We start from the raw sequence: 12,917 nt of genomic DNA on the forward strand, positions 1-12,917 counted from the left end.
TTTGGGAAAACAGATTTATAAATAAAATAAATGATAAGCATATATGATCAAGTGCACAAACAAATACACACGTACACAAACACACAAACCATGATTATGGCTTCTAAACTTGGAATCAAGGCAGTTCAATTGAGGACATTTTCATTTGACTTGTTTTTCTCAGTTGACACAGACACAACCAAAACTTGTGTTCAAGCTTAACTTTGGTTTTCGAGTAAATACAATTATTTTTCTATTTTCCCTTTTTCCCTTCTTATTTACATTTAGACATAAGATCGACCAGCGGCCCATAATCCTTTTTCATTGATATTTTACAAGAATGTGAAACAAAGTTCATTAGATTGCTACAAGTAGAGCCCCTAAAGAAAGAATGGAGACCGTCCAAAACACTTTTGCAAAGCGTTAATTTGCAGACATCCAATCTCTTGCAAGTCCTGTCCAAGATTTTCTTGTCGTCGCAGCCCAGGCCCGATTGCATTGTATGAACTCTACGGAATACACCACGTAAAACACAACATTATATCTCCACTTCACTGTGACAATAAAGACAAATATATCAAGAAGCTTTGGAAGCTATACAAGGGCAGCGCTAACTACACGAGCAAGAGGAATCAAGGCATCCAACCTCGTCAAACTATTTGTAGCGTAGATTTACATCTAGCAGAGGTAAGTCTACTGGTTCCCACGAAAAGCCACCAAGCTTACCTTCTCCACGGTGGCTCCTAAGAGTACAGAGCTCGGGGAGAGCCTGGGCAAATGCAAATCAATTTAGACTCACAAAAGTATCACAAACAGTCCCGGAGTTCTCGTCAGAGATTGGACGATAGCCTGGATCTGGCTGTGTTGTCCGTCTCAGGAAGGCTGACTATGGAATCTTTCTTGCGTATTTTGGAGTCCACAGGTGCCGGTCCTACCACACAAGTTGGAGTACCTGTAGGAGGTGGTGTGGATGGGTAATTTACAACCGTTGCTGCTGCTGTTGCCGCTTGATGGGGTAGCGTCACTCTCTGAGGAACTGCACTCCTAATTCCAGAAGGCCCGGGGATGGCTGGGCCAATCGATGTAGAGGAAACGCGAGTTGATGGTGGTGGGCTCGGTGCAACAGGTGGAGAGCCATCTTGAGGCAGAGAGGGCTGGGAAGCAGACAGAGCTCTGGCGTCCTGGGTCAAGCTGCCCATTTGGTGCAATGGGTGGGAGCTCTTGAGTGGGGTGGCTCGTGTGGGACTGGGAACGTGCTGTTGGATAAGTGATAACTGAGAGCCTGAACGGCCACCCATTTGGCCACCACCATACTGGAATGTGCGTCCACCAGTTGCAGCTGCTACTAGCGGACTTTGCACCGGCGTACTCGCCAAAGCTACAGCAGCAAGCGCTCCAAATGGTACCGAACTCGGTGGCTGTCCCTGCTGGGGAGAATTGGCAACTGGGCTGGCAAGGTTTTGTATCACCTGGAACCGTCGGACCAACCTGGGTGACTGCAAGGTGCTTGGCCCCACCATAGGGCCGCCAAACTGGGGACAGAAGCTCATCGCAACTGCCTGCTGGAGGGAAGCAATGGCAGAGCTGCCCTGTGATTGGCCATGTGGTGCGAACATCCCACCGGGCATGGATGGCGTCATGGACAAGGCACGTGGGCGTTGCAGGTCTATCAGCTTCACCATCTCACGGTCATACTTTACAATCTCCTGGATCATCTCGTTCTCATGGTTGTTCAAGATGCCAGAATTGATGTCGTGCTGTACTTTATTCATTAGGATGGAATTCTTTTTTCCTGCAAGGGTGAGATGGATAATTATTTGTATTTTTGATCATTTAAATGCATTTTAATTATTCACATGAATTTGCTTAAAATATGTTGAATTCTTCCACTTGTATTACAGTACTTTTAAGTAGCACAAAAATAATTTAATAGAAAACCTACTGAATCAGATTCTAGGGACAAAACTGGTTTGAATGCACACAAATGACAAATGAAAAGGATGACCGGGTCTAAGGGGGTCTGGTCTGCGAAACAATCAAGGGGCACTCCATACACCACCCACCATTAAAATGTGTTATCAGTGACTTTATGCCTCATTCTGAAGTCAGAAAAATACGTTTTAACCACTTGATGATGATTTGAAATAATATATATGCAGTAGAAATTTTTGTATCTGTCTTGTTTAGATTCTAAATTCATGACGCTAATGCGCTAACATGGCCATAATGTGTACCAATTACAGACTGTTTTTGTAATTTATGATGACACTGATACAACTGCAAAGATGGGTGTATACATGAGTAATAATGGGCAGAATACAGACAAAAGAATGATAAGAGAGGCATAACTTTGAACAGATGTGTGAATGGCACATGAGTGAATGGGTACTTGAGAGTATTTAAGTAGATCTGATTCCTTTTGTAGATTAGCCCAAAAAAAAAACCGCATGGAATGGTCTAGCACGCTGGTATGGTCATGTTGAAGACTAACTGACCAACATAAACTAAGTTGTAGGTGGAGATTCAGGTCACACCTAATGATGACATGGACCAATGGCAGTAAAAAGGTGTTTAGTAGCCGGTTAGACGTTTTCCTAAAAGTTCGCCAAGACGAGCTGTTCCGAACAACCAAAATAAACTAAAAAACACCTTCCTTTTGCCCAGATTTTGTTCTAAATGACGCCATACCCGTTCGTTCTTTGATATCTTATGGAGTATATCTGGGCCTTAAACATACAAGTCCCCCACCAAAGATCGCGTCATAGTACCAGCACTGATGAAAAATAAAATTTCACAATCTGAATCTATTAAAACTCATTAGTAACCAACTGACATGTGTTTTATATGACAGGTGCCAATATTGGGATAACATGGTGGACAATGCCCGATATACAAGCAATATCACACGTGCAAGAGTGCGATATGGCGCTATATCAGCACATAGGGTGTGTGTGTGTGTGTGTGTGTGTGTGTGTGTGTGTGTGTGTGTGTGTGTGTGTGTGTGTGAGAGAGAGAGAGAGCGAGAGAGAGATGGAGCATGTGCGATCACCTGATATGAAGATAATGCCATTTTGGTAAAATGCATCCTATATTCTCAATGGAAAAATAGCCATCCAAGCCGGGGTAATCCTCCCTCTTGCGCACCCTAGCTGGTGTGCAAGAGTCTTTCAATACTGAAACCGCAATGCCCTCCACTAATTTGTCCTCTCCAATGTGGAAAGTCCGGTAAGAGGTAAGCAATTTAGAGTGTGCAATTAATCAGTCTGTTGCGTGTTGCGCTGAATGCTGTTGAAACACTGAGTGAAGCTGACTCACTTCACGTCAGCAACTGGCTCACATTACACAACAACAATTGTCTTTTCCATCCACCTGCTGGCTAAAATATGCAATGTCCCAAAATTAAATATACAGAGACATCTCTAAACACATCTGTCCTGCTCTTACACTTTAGTTTAGAATATTTATATATATTTATATATATATATATATATATATATATATATATATATATATATATATGAAAACAGAAAATGTGCATTATACATTGACAAGGCTATCTGTAGATTTTGGAACAGACATTAGATGGAATAAGCACTTCTGGTAACAAATTAGTTTGCAGTCATCCAAATCATTAATCAGCCAAATATTGTCCAATTAATTGGCCTTGCTGAGACAGTTGTAGCATCTTGGACCAATCAGACACACAATTATTCATTATTTAATGGGTCAACTTAAATAAGTAGGCACAAGCAAATTCTGGGATGTCTGCTCTCCCACTGATCATTATCAGCTTTTACTCTCCCTTTGCTGACACTGGTCCAGCAACTAGTGGACCTCAGAGACATTCAAGGTGGGGGAGGGTAGCCACATGCAAAGCTAAGGAATGCGGGGAGAATAATTCACTCCATTCCCCCATAGGAAAGACACATCTTCCAAGCCCATAAAACAGACTTTTCTTCATTAATTTATAGACTTAATGTCTATAAAATAGCTGTTCTATAAATGAACATGCATATCCCCAGGACATTGTTCATATGATTATTACTGTCTTGTATAGTGTCTTTTGTACTGTATACCGTTTCATGCATGCTTTATGACAGAACCACTAGATAATGTAAAATTATCGGTATCATGCTTTCTATCAAACTAATCCTTGTGAGATGCCCTGCACATTGGTGTATAGTACAGAATATCACCTCCTTATAGCATGCATTGTATGCTTGTTATATTAATCAGATCATAAAGGGGCAGAAACTGCCAGTTTACCCCAATCATGCAAATGAGTCAGCTTCCAAACAAAGGAACTTTTCCCACTGGAAAATTGCACCTTTCTCAATGGTCAAGCCAAACTCGAGAGGAGTGACCTCCCTCAGGAGTTAAAGGACACTGTCGGAGTGACAGTGTGTCTTTGCTCTTCTCTTCCTATCCTGGTTGCTGGTCGTGTGGGACCGGAAACACCCGGTGCGACCGTGAAGTCACGGGTCGGCAGGCCTCAAACAAATTAAGCCATTTGTAACTTCCTCGACCATAACAAGAGTCACACTAACCTCGCTAGTTCATCATCATTTCTTCATTCAATGCGGAAGAAATGGATTGCAACTTCAACACCATCAACTCAAGGAACCATCAAGAACTTTCTCCTGACACTGCATCCGGGCGCTTTCTCAACAGCCAAGGCATTGCAAGTATTGTACAATTAGCTAACTAAACAGAGGTTTAGCATAAGCTGTGAACCCCATTGTTAACAATGGTGCTTTGAAGTAAGAAACTGATGCTTCTTTCAGATGATTAAATGACCCTTTTCATAGCTTCATTCCCCTGTTCTGTTCCGGTTTCATCCACTTTCACTTTTCCATTTCCCATGTATGCATATTTTGTTTGTATGTGTTTGTTTAGATTAGTTACGTGTTCGTGATTTAGTTAAATAAAGCTTTTGTGTACATTCTTGCGATTTGTCAATGTCAATTTAACGATTTGATCACAGCTACAGGCTAAGAAAGAGTTATTTTTCTATGGCCACGGAAAATATCCTTTCCGAGAGTTGATAGACGATCAATACTGAGTGTTTGCTGGACGAACAGATTAATTGATTGTAATATTAATTCAGCTATATCAAGTTAATTCTATTAACTGATCCAAATATTTATAATGAATTATAACGAGTTATGATTCATTATTCATATTCCCCTTTTAAAGATAATTTGACTGTGGTATATTGTGATAAATAATCTCATCCCTGTTTTTAAAAGATTTTGCATCAAAGCTGTTCCTTAAATGTGTAATATTATTTTCAATAAGCCATGAGAATATTACTCCAATAAGAGAATTAATCATAATTCCTTACAATAGAAATTGTGAGCAGATACAACGAGATGTTGTATTACGAATTTAATGGTGGAGAACTGTATTAAGACAAATAATCTAGTTATTTGTCAATTATCTAATTTATAATGGTTGTCGAATGTGACTAATTCCATTATAAATATCCTTACATAATAATGTAGAATATGGACAGTTTAATTTAATTCCTAGCTCACACATGCTGTTTCCCTACATATAATGGTGGAGGTACGCGGGCACTTTAACCCATCCTGTGTACATTTATACTACCAAACTCACTACACAGTATACCAGCACATCACTAATTACAAACATGTTTTGGAGCATTGTTTTCATAATGTACCTTCAAAACAATTCTTTAAAGAATTATTCAGGGTTAGATAAAGCTTAAATGTGCTGTAAGCGATTTCAGCCGTTCTACTTCCACGAGACTGAGCCGTTGAATTAGCCACACCCCCTCTTTTCAAAACCCTGCTTTACTGAAACTGACATCATCCAGAAACGGTTGTTTAAAACAACAGCAGCAAAATAGTGCCCTCAACTGACAACTGTTATGAACAACATAGCTTAAAAATGTCAGTAAGTCTCAATCATTCACTGCAACTACGATACTATGAGAACGAGCAAAATGATTGACAGGTAAAAAGTGTCAATGTCCATGGTCCTTGGACACATTTTTGTTTGCTGTTTATAAAGTCTACAGCTGTCACAGAGACCGTTGAGATTCAGGACATAATTTCAGGACAATTATTTCATCAATATCTTTAAGGGAGTAGTAACATTATTTGCAACTCAAACAACAAACATTTTAACCAAAAAAAAACAGCTTCATATTTCTGCTTTTAAACCCTCCAGTATGCTTGCCCCATAGACTTTCATTGTACTGTAATTGCTTTACTGGACACACGTTTCCTTTTTCCTGAGACACAAGTCAATATTATATGTAGTAATGGATAACATGCTGCAGATATTGTCGATAGATTCTCAGCTGTATTTAACCCTGAATAATCCTTTAAGACCTTTTAAATGTGAGAGATCCCATAATGTAATTGTCCATTCAGAAACTTCAGACAGCATTTCTAGTTTTGCTTACCTAAGCGGTCCAGTCGGTCAATGGCCACAGTCTCAAACGCCCTCCTCATCATGGGGTATTCCTCCAACACCTCGTTAAAATTGTCCACTGAGAGAGAGTACAGCCGACAGTATGTCTCTGCTCGCACGCTCGCCGTGCGACGGCCTCGCGTCAGCAAACAGATCTCTGATAGAAAGAGAGGCAGTGAAAGTCACACACTTCAACACAGTAGCTATGTTTCCATCCAAACTTTATGTTTGATACATTCAGCAACAGAATCCTTATGTCTGGAAGTGAAAGCATGTCCGACAGTTCTGGGAAGTAAAAGTAGCCAATTGGGATGCACAGATATGAAAATGTTTGACCAATACCTATATTAACAAACAATTATAGGCCGATAAAGATACCGATATTTTGTCACTTAATAGCGATACACCGATAAAAAAAAGTTTGGCTGATACCGATGTTAAAAATAATTTATAGGCAGATAACTTTATATTTAAAAAAAAAAAAATAGGCTGATAATGTTACCGATACTGTGCCACTTTATAGGGATTCACGAAATGAAACTGTTTGACCGATACCGATTTTAACAAATAATTATAGGCCAATAATGATACCGATATTTTGCCACTTAGTAGAAATGTACTGATATGAATATGGTTGACCGATAACGATTTTAACAAGAAATTATAGGCTGATAATGATACCGATATTTAGCCACTTAATAGGGATGCACTGATTTAAAAATGTTTGACCAATATCGATTTTAACCAAAAAAATATAGGCCGATAGCATTACCAATCTTTTGCCACTTAGTAGGGATGCACTGATTTGAAAATGTTTGACCGATACTGATTTTAACAATAAATTATAGGCCGATAACATTGCCGATATTTTGTCACATAAGAGGAATGTACTGATATAACAAAAATTTACCGATACCGATTTTAACAAAACAAATTACAGGCTGATAACGATACCAATATTTTGCCACTTAATGGGGATGCACTGATTTGAAAATGTTTGACCAATATCGATTTTAAGAAAAAAAAAAATCCGATAATGATACCGATATTTTGCCACTTAATATGGATGTACTGATATCAAAATGTTTGACCGATACAGATTTTAACCAAAAAAATATAGGCCGATAGCATTACCAATATTTTGCCACTTAATGGGGATGCACTGATTTAAAAATGTTTGACCGATATAGATTTAAAAAAAAAATTTCCCGATAACGATACCGATATTTTGCCACTTAATAGGGATGCACCAATATCAAATTATTTGACCGATACCAATTTTAACAACAAATAACTTGTCGGATAATGTTACCGATATTTTGCCACTTACATTTTGTCATCAGATCAGCAAATTAACTCTTTAAAATGCTTAAAAATACATAGTATAAAGAGGTAAAAATGCCGTTTTACTGTTCCAACAATAAATAATTTCCAATATATACAATTTCTGATATCTCAGAAGTCACAATCTGCTGGTTTCGAAGCATTTTGGATGATTAACCTCATCATGTAGCCTATAGATATGTGCCGCATTCACAACTGTCATGTCCATTTATGCCATTTTTTTCTGCATTAACGTGAGAACAAGAATGAATACAAATTATATATTACATTATTAGGAATGCCAGCCCTTCTACATATTGTGTCTATTATTATTGTGCATTTAAATTCACAATATAATCCTATATAATCTATAAACTTCAAAACTTGCTAAAACATTTGTATATGTTAAAGTTGTATAGTTAACATTATTTTAATGCAATATGAACTAACAGTGAACAATTGTGTTTTATAACTTAAAATGCATCTAGCCATATTTAATTGTGCCTAGTTAGGCTATCAAAATACAAAAAACACATGTTAACATGATTTTAGTGTGATAAAATAGCTTATAGGGTTTACCAGCATTGTGTCATTATGGCAAGGAAGTTGTAATACTGGAAATAACTTCGCACATATAAAGTAAGAGATTTTATCACACTAACATCATGTTAGCATAAATAATGTTTTCAACTTTTGGCTATACTTTTAAATCAATGTGTATTTTTACGTTTATTAATTAGCCCCATTCACTTCCATTGTAATTGCCTCACTGTAACCTTGATTTTTGCTTTTATTATTATTGAGGGACGTGTTGATTTTTTAATCCATATTATGCCACAAATGCGGTCAATTGAGCGTAACTTGTACTGATCCCAGAATAGTCCTTTAATAATTTTGAATATTGTTAGGGTGGTTTCTCTATGTAAATTGCGTAAAGTAGTCTTGCCCACCGATAGCTGCGCGGTATAAACGGTTTAGCAAAATCTCTACCGGTTGACACATTTCCACCATATAGAGTATAGCATCTATATCGTCATACAGCCCAGCCCTTCCCACCAGGCATTGTTTCATGGTGATTGTTCAAGGTTATTTTGTGTCTATATTAAGAAGAAGAAGAAAAAACACACCCACAGCTTGTCTTAGATTGAATTTAACTCAGACAATATTGGAATACGGGTATGAAACATCTAGCTCTTTAGGATTGGAGAGAACTGTCCCGTAAGTGTCTCTGTAGATAATAAACATCATTCATCGTACAAGTTGTGCGTCATCCTCTGTATTAAACCCTAAACGATCCATCAGGTCCTCTGTGTGTTTGGTCCATTTTCCTGTCTGCTCCCGAAATCAATCCACAAAATACAATTCACACCCTTGGAAGCTTTGGCTGATTTTAGAGAGCCTTGTCATTCCCGCGGTGTTCACCGGGAGCTGCGGTCATTCATCAAATCGAGTATAAATATTTCAAAGGTAATCAAGCACTCTTGTGTGGACATAAACACAACCTAATTTGCTTTTTCTTTTGATTAAACACAAAAGGAATTTTAACCTTGTGTGACCCCTCATACACAGGCGTGGTTGTATTTTGGCTTAGCTATACACAACACATACATTCATTTCAACTGACTAATCTCAGTTCTTGAGACTGTGCTGTCAGTAAAGAGATAAACTTGTGATGCACTGAGCCATGTGCCAGAACAACATGGCGCTAATCACAGCAGAATTGGTCTTTGAGAGAAACACCAACAAAATGACATCTGGTAAGAAAGCTTAATACATTTTTACAATTTAACCTGTCTGAGTCAAACGATTAGAGTCTCTAGTTTCATCTGATATGCAATTGTTAACATTTTTAGCAAATGTTACTTTAACACCACGCTGCTAACACAATGTACACTAATGTGCACTTTAGAACGTTTCCTTAGAAATCCTATATTTACTGTGCATTATCATATCGAGAATCAATGGGTTCATCCAAAAGCTAAACATTTTTGCTTTCAGAAGCTTTATATAGAGTCAGGATGAAAATAAGGTGCATTTGAAATGTTCTGAGACCAGTGCAGACAGACAGCACACTGCAGGTTAAGTCATTCACTCAATAGGGAGCAAGGGACAATCTTATAACTCTCTATGCAGCTAAATGCATTCACTTCAAACAGTTTCAGGCTGCAGATGATGTTTGGATCACTCAACATGTTTGGCAGGCACGGGACAATGGTAATCAATACATAGACTCTTATTTTATCATGGTTGGCAGTGATTGGATGATGCTGGACATTACTTTGAATAAAATTTAATTATGCTAATTTCTGATGCAATGTATGTAATGTCTCAAAAACATGAATATTCAACACTCCTGGAAACATACTAAACAATTTGATTAAAAAATCTGATTATAAATGTTTAGGAAAACTATTTTAAATTTTTTTGCTTTTTTATGGGGTGCTACTAGTTACAAATCAAAAAGGGAAATTGCAAATGCACACAGCAGTCACACTCGGGTCTCAGGAGGTTAAGAGAAACATTTGAAAAAAGTTAATATTTTGGGGTGTTTCTTCTAATGGTGCGTTCACGTGCAAGGCAAGCATATCGCGCGGCGCGATTACATACAAAGTCAATGCAAAGATGCGAATAGATGCGAACTTGCGCTGGGCGAATGAAGCGAATGGCACGACTCGAACACGCGAATCTGCATGACACATTGCCGCTAAAGCTTATCAGCATTGAGACTGTCCGGATGTCAATGACATAGCAGCAGAACAAATTTGGAAAAATGGATGAAAAAAACTGTTGTAGTGGTCTGTGGGCACCCGGAATTGTATAACACAACGTCATACATGTACAGAGACGAAAAAAAGACATCGCTTGGAGGAAAGTGAGCGAGGAAGTTGGACTACCCGGTAAGTTCTCGAAAATATGCGCGTCTACTTGATTCCAGCTATTGGCTGTACTTTACTTTGAACGAAGTCGTAGAAGCCCCTCCTCCTGTCCTTTTCCGGAAGTGAAGGGGGAATACGCAAGGGTTCGTGTTACTCGCGCGAACGCAAGTTTAAACACATTTGTAATCCATCGGTCAAACTAAATTTTCTTCACGTTGTATGTGAACGCACCATAAATCTGGCAATTTCATGACTTGGCGGATGATTTTATTTTTTACGACTAAAAGATTTTAACTTTTTTCTTTATGTTATATGAAGGTCTCATTAAAACAAACTTGGAAACTTTTTACTTGGCTTTCATCATTTATTTATTTATTTTCTTTTTTAAATGCTTTTCATGTACAGATGTTACCGTTCAAGCCTTGTCCCAAACCCAGACTTTGAATATTAAACTATAAAAATCCATAATACAAATAAATATTATTACATGTTTAAAAAATATATAAACATAGAACATTTCAATATCTATTGTGGGGAAATTATTTCTACACATTTTTCAAAATGATGCCTGTCCCACCGTTGCACCGTCATTTCCACCATGCCAAACTATTTCACCGCTAATAACGTTTTTTCAAAATTTACTGTACTAGTTAACCAAGTGTACAAAAGTGACAGTTAAGAGCATGCATTATGATATTAGAGCTATCGACCACTTTTAAAACTAGCCATGATTTTATCTGTGTGCCTGTAGATCAATAGGATGCATTGCATACAACCCATTTACACAACCAAATTCTTATGAATGGGCTGTCTTCATTTTATATCGACATTGCTTGACATGAAATGGAATATATAACAGGACGCAGACGGTGCAATAACCCGGAGAAGAACCTCAGAATTTGACCCAGGCCATTAGAACTTTGCACGTGCGATTTCACCAACCCATTTGTGCCTAGACTTAGCGCTTGTTTGCACCAAAATAGCCAAACTTCACGGCCATGCCCACTGACTTTGCACGTATGATGTATCGCATAGTACTGCACATAAGAGTGAAAATGTAGTGTACACACGTGTGGCAAAATGTTCATTTTGACCCTACAAGTTTAACTGTTGTGGTGATGCTTTCAAAACAGAGTGACATTTGCATATTTTAACCATAAAAAAGCAAACACATATCTATTGCATTAGCAGTTATTATCCAATCAGAGCAACAAGATTTCGAAAAGTTGCTGGCACATCTCAAGAGCAGCAGACAAACCAAAACAGCCTTCTCCACACCGTTCGGATTGCACCAATTTGTGACTCTTCCGTTCGGTTTGTTTGGGGCCCCAGCCACGTTTCAGCACCTCATGGATCGGATCCTCAGACCACATCTGAGGGCGGTCCTGAGGTCGTTGCGGCGGGCGGGGCTCACAGCAAACCCCAAGAAGTGCGCGATTGGCCGTGTGAAGGTACCGTATCTGGGGTTCCACTTGGGTCATGGCCAGGTGCGTCCCCAAATTGACAAGACCGTGGCGATTGCGACTTACCCAAGACCCAAGACCAAAAAGGGGATGAGGCAGTTCCTGGGGCTGGCTGGCTATTATAGGAGGTTCGTGCCTAATTTTTCGGACGTCACCAGCCCGCTGACTGACCTCACTAAAAAGGGGGCTGCAGACCCGGTCCAATGGTCGGAGCAGTGCCAAAAGGCGTTCACGCAGGTTAAAGATGCACTTTTACATGCACCTGACTTCTCTCTCCCTTTTGTATTGCAGACGGACGCTTCAGACAGAGGGCTGGGGGCCGTGCTCTCGCAGGTGGTAGAGGGGGAGGAGCGCCCGGTGCTGTACCTCAGCGCGGTAGAGAAGGAGTGTCTAGCCATCAAGTGGGCGGTCCTCACGCTTCGATATAGATCCATGATGGATACAGATCCATTGAAAATATCATAATAAATAAAATCCAACATTAAAATATAATCCATAATAAAATAAATATTATTACATATTTAAAAAATATATAAACATAGACCATTTCAATATCTATTGTGGGGAAATTATTTCTATTATATATTCTAATTATTATGCCTGTCCCACCGTTGCACCGTCATTTCCACCACGCCAAACTATTTCACCCCTAATAAATTTTTTCAAAATGTACTGTACTAGTTAACCAAGTGTACAAAAGTGACAGTTAAGAGCATGCATTAGATGAAATATGAGACAAGTGATGTTTAAAAACGTAAATATCACTTGTGAGCAGAATGTTTTTATTGGGCGTCATTTCCAATCAAGCTGTAATTTTGACAAATTATGCAAAAAG

General features: G+C 38.8%; 1 protein-coding gene across 1 annotated transcript in view; it reads right to left on the reverse strand.

Annotated features, from left to right (window-relative positions):
* Positions 1-809: 809 nt before the first annotated feature.
* LOC127649373 (potassium/sodium hyperpolarization-activated cyclic nucleotide-gated channel 2-like) overlaps positions 810-12,917 on the reverse strand; it is a 70,449-nt gene continuing 58,341 nt past the window's right edge. Inside the window, exons 7-8 of the mRNA XM_052134434.1 lie at positions 6,413-6,577; positions 810-1,771 (exon numbers count right to left, since the gene is read on the reverse strand). Coding sequence (XP_051990394.1) covers positions 810-1,771; positions 6,413-6,577 — 1,127 coding nt within the window. The remainder of the gene's footprint in view (positions 1,772-6,412; positions 6,578-12,917) is intronic.

This window comes from Xyrauchen texanus, chromosome 9 (genome assembly GCF_025860055.1).
Source record: "Xyrauchen texanus isolate HMW12.3.18 chromosome 9, RBS_HiC_50CHRs, whole genome shotgun sequence".
Lineage (NCBI taxonomy): Eukaryota > Metazoa > Chordata > Actinopteri > Cypriniformes > Catostomidae > Xyrauchen > Xyrauchen texanus.